At 42.7% G+C, this 8,636-nt stretch overlaps 1 protein-coding gene across 3 annotated transcripts in view; it reads right to left on the reverse strand.

Annotated features, from left to right (window-relative positions):
- The window catches only part of SENP2 (SUMO specific peptidase 2), a 33,822-nt gene extending 25,885 nt beyond the window's left edge, over nt 1–7,937 (reverse strand). Inside the window, exons 1-3 of one of the 3 annotated variants that reach the window (XM_026454885.2) lie at nt 7,778–7,937; nt 6,996–7,062; nt 4,839–4,929 (exon numbers count right to left, since the gene is read on the reverse strand). In XM_026454885.2, the coding sequence (XP_026310670.1) occupies nt 4,839–4,929; nt 6,996–7,062; nt 7,778–7,828 (209 nt within the window). In that variant the 5' untranslated portion in view covers nt 7,829–7,937. The remainder of the gene's footprint in view (nt 1–4,838; nt 4,930–6,995; nt 7,063–7,777) is intronic. The other 2 variants (XM_026454886.2, XM_026454887.2) reach the window with 2 other exon arrangements.
- Between the last annotated feature and the right edge of the window lie 699 nt (nt 7,938–8,636).

An 8,636-nucleotide genomic window follows, 5' to 3' on the forward strand; every position in this document is an offset into this window, starting at 1 on the left:
ATGACCTCGTGATCCGCCCGTCTCGGCCTCCCAAAGTGCTGGGATTACAGGCTTGAGCCACCGCGCCCGGCAATTTTTTGTATTCTTTAGTAGAGACGGGGTTTCACTGTGTTAGCCAGGATGGTCTTTTTTTTTTCTTTTTTTTTTTTCTGAGACGGAGTCTCGCTCTGTCGCCCAGGCTGAAGTGCAGTGGCCGGATCTCAGCTCACTGCAAGCTCCGCCTCCCGGGTTCGCGCCATTCTCCTGCCTCAGCCTGCCGAGTAGCTGGGACTACAGGTGCCCGCCACCTCGCCTGGCTAATTTTTTTTGTATTTTTAGTAGAGACGGGGTTTTACCACGTTAGCCAGGATGGTCTCGATCTCCTGACCTCGTGATCCGCCCGTCTCGGCCTCCCAAAGTGCTGGGATTACAGGCATGAGCCACCGCGCCCGGCCTTTTTTTTTTTTTTTAAGACGAAGTCTTGCTCTTGTCCCCCAGGCTGGAGGGCAATGGTGTGATCTCAGCTCATTGCAACCTCCGCTTCCCAGGTTCAAGCAATTGTCCTGCCTCAGTCTCCCGAGTAGCTACGACTACAGGCGCCTGCCACCACACCTGGCTAATTTTTTGTATTTTAAGTAGAGACGGGGTTTCACCATGTTGGCCAGGCTGGTCTCAAACTCCTGACCTCAGGTGATCCGTCCTCCTCGGCCTCCCAAAGTGCTGGAATTACAGGCGTGAGCCACCACACCCAGCCTTGAATACCCTTATTCTTAAGAAATAAACAGACTCAGCCAGGCGCGGTGGCTCAGTGAGCCTAGATCACACCACTGCACTCCAGCCTGGGCGACAGGGCAAGACTCCGTCTCAAAAAAAAAAAAAACAAAAACCAAAAAAAACAAAAAACATGGAGCAAAAACTAATAAAGCTGAAGGAGAAATAGACAAATCCACAATTTTGGTAGAAAACTCAATTCCTGACTTATCAATCAATAAAAAAGTCGGCAGAAAAATCACTAACACCTGTAAAACATTATCAACCAATCTGACCTGACATTTAGGTCACTCTACCCAACAACAGCAGAATATGCATTCTTTTCAAGTGTACATGGAACATCATCCAACTGGACCATACTCTATGCCATAAAACAAACATTAAAAAACTTAAAAGAAATGAAATCATACAAAGCATATTCTCTAACCATAATAGAAGCTAGAAATCAATAACAGAAAGATATCTGCAAAGTCCCAAATATTTGGAAATTAAACAACATATTTCTATTCTTTTAAACCACAGATCAAAGAGGAAGTAAAACAGAAATTAGAAAATATTTATTTATTTATTTATTTATTTGAGACAGAGTCTCACTGTGTCGCAGGCTGGAGTGCAGTGGCGCAATCTCGGCTCATTGCAACCTCTGCCTTCTGGGTTCAAGCGATTCTCCTGCCTCAGCCTCTTGAGTAGCTGGGATTACAGGTGCACAACACCACGGCCAGCTAATTTTTGTATTTTAGTAGAGATGGGGTTTCACCATGTTGGCCAGGCTGGTCTCAGACTCCTGACCTCAAGTGATCCGCCCACCTTGGCCTCCCAAGTGCTGGGATTACAGGCCTAGAAAATATTTTAAATTGAATGAAAATGAAAACCAACATTTCAAAATGTGGACAATGCGCCTAAGCAGTGCTTATAGGGAAACAGCATTAAATGCTTAGAGAATAAGTTCACTCCTAAGTGTATATCTGCTAAGAACAAGGACATCTCTTATAATAACCACAGTATAATCACCAAATTCAGGAACTTTTGCAATAGTACGATGCAATATGTAGCCCATATTAAAATATCTCTAAAGCTATTAAAAAATAACCTTCATTGGCTCAAGCCTGTAATCCCAGCACTTTGGGAGGCTGAGACGGGCGGATCACGAGGTCAGGAGATTGAGACCATCCTGGCTAACATGGTGAAACCCTGTCTCTACTAAAAATACAAAAAACTAGCCGGGCGAGGTGGCGGGCGCCTGTAGTCCCAGCTACTCGGGAGGCTGAGGCAGGAGAATGGCGTAAAGCTGGGAGGCGGAGCTTGCAGTGAGCTGAGATCCAGCCACTGCACTCCAGCCCCGGTGACAGAGCAAGACTCCGCCTCAAAAAAAAAAAAATAATAACCTTCATAGCAATTTTGTCCCATTTAAAATCTAATCCAGGATCTCACATTGCATGCATTTAGTTATCACCTATCTTTGATCTCCTTCAGTCTGAAACAATTTTTCAGCTTTTCTTTATCTTTTTAATGAATACAGACCTATTGTTTTGTAGAATGAACATTAATTTCAGTTTAACCAGCTTTCTCATGATTAGAGTCTATCGTTTTTGCAGGAATGCTGCATTTAGTGATGATGTCTTTCTCAGGACAATACATTTGAATGCCATGATGTCAGTTTGTCCAACTGCTGGCAATTTCACTTTGATCTCTTGGTTAAGGTGGTGTTAGTTGTGCTTCTCCACTTTATTTTCCCCTTTGTAATTAATAAGTAATGTGGGCTGGGTGTGGTGGCTCATGCCTGTAATTCCAGCACTTTGGGAGGCTGAGGCGGGTCGATCACCTGAGGTCAGGACTTCGAGACCAGCCTGGCCAACATAGTGAAACCCTGTCTCTACTAAAAATACAAAATTAGCTGGGCATGGTGGCACGTCCCCGTAGTCCCTGCTACTCAGGAGGCTGAGGCAGGAGAATCGCTTGAACCTGGGAGGCAGAGGTTGCAGTGAGCTGAGATCATGCCACTGAACTCCAGCCTGGGCGACAGAGCGAGACTCCATCTCAAAAAAAAAAGTAATGTGTAAGGAGATATTTTGAGTTTATGTAAATTTCAGTGCCTCATTAAACTTTTTTTTTTTTTTTAAACAGAGTCTCACTGTCTCCCAGGCTGGAATGCAGTGATGTGATCTCAGCTCACTGCAACCTCTGCCTCTGGGTTCAAGCAATTCTACTGCCTTAGCCTCCTGAGTAGCTGGGATTACAGGTGCGTGCCGCCACACTTAGTTAATTTTTCTATTTTTAGTAAAGACAGGATGTCACCATGTTTGGCCAGGCTGCAAACTTATTTACTAGTTTTTGGCTCAATTGATGATTCCTGCCCATATCAGTTATTACCATGACAGTTACAAAATGGTGATTTTCTAATTCTATCATTCCTTCCACACTTCTTAGTTGGCATTTTACTATCAAGATCTTTCCCTCCCCGACCATATATATTTATTTATTAGCATCTGAGTCCCTGTCTTTATTCATTTTGATGTTTAAATTATCCCATCTGGCCAGTGAAAGCCCCTTTGAAATCTCCTCCTCTGTCAGGGTGGCATGCCCCAGTTTTTGAACACTCCTTTACTTGCTGGCACAATATGTTCAGACTCACTTTATACTTTCCTTCCTAGCCCTACACTCAACCATTACTCAACTCCAGAGGGCGCTAGTTTTCAGCTTCTCATTCCTATATATAATGGATAGCCAAGGAGTACCAAGTATTTGAATAAAGACTAACCTGAAAGATCAGACCAAAATAAACAAACACAGAGGGAGAGGGCACAAACCAGAAGGGAGCACTCAAAACATATTTTAAAATAATAAACAGCTTTAGAGAGATAAGGAAAGATTTTGCATCCTTATAAGAACAAGATGCTTAGAGAAAGAAAAAAAAACATTGGGAATAGGCAGGGGGAGAACTTTTCTAACTTAAAAACTGAGTCGAAAAAGAATTAGTAAAAAATGTTGTTAAAAAGAGCAAGAAGGCCGGGCATAATGGCTCACGCCTGTAATCCCAGCACTTTGAGAGGCTGAGGTGGGCGGATCACCTGAGGTCAGGAGTTTGACACTGGCCTGGCCAACATGGTGAAACTCTGTCTCTACTAAAAATGCGAAAAATAGCTGGGAGTGGTGGCATGCCCCTGCAATCCCAGCTACTCGAGAGGCTCAGAATTGCTTGAACCTGGGAGGCAGAGGCTGCAGTGAGCCGAGACTGTGCCACCAAACTGCCTGGGTGACAGAGGAAGACCCCATCTCAAAAAAAAAAAAAAAAGCAAGAACAACAGAAGGGGAGAATATATGGGAAAATTAGATAAATCCAGAAGGTCTAACGTCCAAGCAATAAAAATTCTACAAAGAATATAGAAACAGGAGGGAAGAAAACTATTAATAATAACATTTCACAGAATTGATGGCTATGACCACTGTATGAAAACTAACCAGGCCATGTACACATAATTTCAGCACTTTTCTGTATGCATAATTATATTTTTAAGTTGAGAATAAAATAAGTGACAAGTCTTTCTAAAACAGTTTTCAAAATCAGATGCTATGGGCATATAATACAGTAGAAAATGTAAGGCCGGGTGCGGTAGCTCACATCTGTAATCCCAGCACTTTGGGAGGCCAAGGCAGGCGGATCACCCGAGGTCAGGAGTTCGAGACCAGCCTGACCAACATGGTGAAACCCCGTCTCTACTAAAAATACAAAAATTAGCCGGGCATGGTTGTGGGGGGCACCCGTAATCCCAGCTATTCAAGAGGCTGAGGCAGGAGAATTGCTTGAACCCGGAAGGCAGAGGTCACAGTGAGCCAAGATCGCGCCAATGCACTCCAGCCTGGGCGACAGAGCAAAACTCCATCTCAAAAAAAAAAAAAAGAAAAGAAAAGAAAATCTAACACACACCTAAGCTCAAGTCTCTCACTGGCTGCATGACATTCAGCAAATTACTAACCTCAGAGTACTTAGCAGGACTACATAACAGAACAAAAGTGAGACTGCCTAGCAAGAATGACCACCTAATAAATGCTAAGTTTCCATTTACAGAAAGACAGAATTTAACACTTACCCAAAGGAAGGCAGGACTCTGCGTGGCTGATCTCGGGTTACTGTCACTCTGATCTTTGGATAGTCACTTATTCCATTAGGAGATTTATTACCTATTTAAAAAATGCATTTGTAATTGCGAAATGAAAAATCACCTGCAAACAGTCTGCATAAGGAAAGAAAAAAAATCTGTGAGCAACCTACATCATAGAGCTAAATGAACACCTTGTTTTTCAATTTCTATTAATAGCACAGGAGTCGAGCACAAATTTTGTAGAAGTTAAAGGAAAGCAATAGGGCTTAGTTTGTTTTTCATCTCAGGTAATATCAGAATTCACTAGCAGGCTTTGCTTATTTTGCTTGATGGGACTATTAAGAGGCCATGAAGAACTCAAAGATTATAACTCTTTGTAATCTAATCAACTGGAGTAAACTGTTCAAATTCAAACCAGCCATATGTTTGGCTGGTAACATACCTAAAATATGAAAAATTATGAATTCCTAAGCACATCTCGCTCCCAGGGGTTGCAGATAAAGAGATTGTGGACCTCTTTACACAAGAAACCTGCCCTAGGAATACATGGGCTTCTCTGATTAGACTACACAAAACCCACAGAAACACAGTAGTGCCAGCATCTAGAGGCACAAGATAAATCTACCATCCCTCACATATGTCAATTTTTTTTTTTTTTTTTTTTGAGGCGGAGTCTTGCTCTGTCGCCCGGACTGGAATGCAGTGGCCGGATCTCAGCTCACTGCAAGCTCCGCCTCCCGGGTTTACACCATTCTCCTGCCTCAGCCTCCCGAGTAGCTGAGACTACAGGCGCCCGCCACCTCGCCCAGCTAGTTTTTGTATTTTTAGTAGAGACGGGGTTTCACCGTGTTAGCCAGGATGGTCTCGATCTCCTGACCTCGTGATCCGCCCGTCTCAGCCTCCCAAAGTGCTGGGATTACAGGCTTGAGCCACCACGCCCAGCCACATATGTCAATTTTAATGGTAAACAACTCTAAACAAATATTCCAAACAGATGATAAAATTCAAGTTATATTAATTTTCTAAATGAAATAAAAGTCTTCAAAGAAATACCATCTTTGGGCCGGGCACTGTGGCTCACACCTGTAATCCTAGCACTTTGGGAGGTCAAGGTGGGCAGATCACCTGAGGTCAGGAGTTCAAGACCAGCCTGACCAACATGGAGAAACCCTGTCTCTACTTCTAAAAATACAAAATTAGCCAGGGTGGTAGTGCATGCCTGTAATCCCAGCCACTCAGGAGGCTGAGGCAGGAAAATCGCTTGAACCTGGGAGGCGGAGGTTGCAGTGACTCGAGATCGTGCCATTGCTCTCCAGCCTGGGTGACAAGAGCGAAACTCCGTCTCAAAAAAGAAAAAAAAAATATCATCTTTGTTCCAAGATTTTAGGAGCTAGCTTCTCAGACACAGGGGTATGTATTTATTCTCCTTTGCTTTTCTCTACCCCTAGAGGTACTTTTTAAAAAAGTTTGAAAAGCACAACTCTAAGGCTTCTATCATTTTCTTAACGTCTTCCACTTTTGAATTTTAAACCTACAACTTCTCTAAGCTCATTTTCCCTAACTTCCTTCCCTTCCAGTCTTACAAGCCTACCTGAGTGGCAGACATCACAACTATTTTGCAGGATTCTGGCTTCTTCCTACTTTTCCCCACCACAGCATTTTGTATAGTGTATATACATAATAATGACAATTCAACTTTAGGATCTAAGGATGACATGGAAGTCCCTAGTCGATAAAACTGTGATAACTGGGAACCTAAGGCTGCTCCCCAACTAGATCATGAACTCCTAAAGGACAGGAACAAGGTTTTATTATTTTGTTATTCTTAATAACTTAGCTCAGGACCTGGCACAGAGTAAGTTCTCAGGAAATGTTTTTGCTTTTTTCTTTTTTTTTTAAATGAATGAACCTTTTTAATATGACCTTGATCTAAGTCACATTGAGGACACTGATAATACAAACAAAAAACAACAGTAAATTCAAAGACAACAATTCTGAAGAAAAGCTATTTGCTTTTTAGAACAGTAGAAAGAATGTCTTTCTCATCCCAATCCAAATCAGTGTTTTCCTTTCATATTTTCAAAATGTAGGAAAAAATGGGCAGAAGGAGGTAGGGGGGAACAGAAATATTTTTGACCACCTCACCCAGTTTCAGCATGTTGTTCCAGGATCCAGAACCTGTCAGTTCACAAGATGAAGAGTTCGAAAATACCTTAAAATCAAACATAATCACTTCTGTAGCATCTCAATTTTGTTATCTAAGTAAGTTTCTATTATGAAAAGATAACTTTTTCTTAGGTAGCTCACAGAAGAGATACCATCAATAAGACCTAAGGTTTAATGTGTCAAGACTCACAAAATGATGTAGAAATAACAATTTCAAGGCCGGGCGCGGTGGCTCATGCCTGTAATCCCAGCACTTTGGAAGGCTGAGGAAGGTGGATCACAAGGTCAGGAGTTCGAGACCAACCTGACCAATATGGTAAAACCCCATCTCTACTAAAAATACAAAAATCAGCCAGGAATGGTGGTGGGTGCCTGTAGTCCCAGCCACTTGGGAGGCTGAGGCAGGAGAATTGCTTGAACCCGGGAGGTGGAGGTTGCAGTGAGCCGAGATCATGCCACTGCACTCCAGCCTGGAAGACAAAGCCAGACTCTGTCTCAAAAAAAAAAATAACAATTCCAGTTTCTTTGTACAAACTTAAATAAGAAGGCATATGTAATAATATTTAGCTCCTTACAAACACGTTTTAAATGTTCAATTTATTAACCTTTAATTTCTTGGCCTTTATATCACAGCTAATAAAGATACAAGTATTTCTGGAAAAATGTAATTGTATACATTAACTTTCAAACAGATAATTGTCTAAAATGTAATGATGAAGTATAAAGATCAATATTCCTAAAGGAGTCTCATCCCCACTGACCTCTCCTGAAGGGGCCACATTCCGTGTTCCATTACAAGCAGAAGTTACCATGGGCTTTGTGGTCAGCTGGAATGGGAATCCAAATAAGCTGGCAGCATTGTAGAGACTGTTTTTCACTTGGTGAATAAAGCAATCTAGAAAGTGTCAACAAACTGTAAATACAGAGTAATAAACTTCCAGCAAAAAAATAAAGCGATATTTTAGAAAAAGCCTCTCTCAATTTTTATTAAAAGTTCTATTAGCTGGGTGTGGTGCTCACACCTGTAATCCCAACACTTTGGGAGGCTGAGGTGGGAGGATTGCTGAGCCCAGGAGCTCGAGACCAGCTTGGGCAGGCCACCATGGAGAAACCCCATCTGTACAAAAAATTAGCGGGAAATGGTATCGCACGCCTGTAGTTCCAGCTACCTGGGAGGCTGAGGTGGGAGGATCACCTGAGCCCAGGAGGCTGAGGCTGCAGTAAACTGTGATTGTGCCACTGCACTCCAGCCTGGGCAACAGAGTGAGACTCTGTCTCCAAAAACAAAAATTAAAAACAGTCCTATTTTCAACCATTGAAATAAAAAGGTATTTATAAAAATAATCCTTTTCTAGGTCGGGCGCGGTGGCTCACGCCTGTAATCCCAGCACTTTGGGAGGCCAAGGTGGGCAGATCACCTGAGGTCGGGAGTTCAAGACCAGCCTGACTAACATGAAGAAACCCCATCTCTACTAAAAATACAAAGAATTAGCCGGGCGTGGTGGCACATTCCTATAATCCCACCTACTCGGGAGGCTGAGGCAGGAGAATCGCTTGAACCCAGGAGTCAGAGGTTGCGGTAAGCCAAGATTGCTCCATTGCATTCCAGCCTGGGCAACA

The sequence above is a fragment of the Piliocolobus tephrosceles genome, chromosome 2 (genome assembly GCF_002776525.5).
Source record: "Piliocolobus tephrosceles isolate RC106 chromosome 2, ASM277652v3, whole genome shotgun sequence".
Lineage (NCBI taxonomy): Eukaryota > Metazoa > Chordata > Mammalia > Primates > Cercopithecidae > Piliocolobus > Piliocolobus tephrosceles.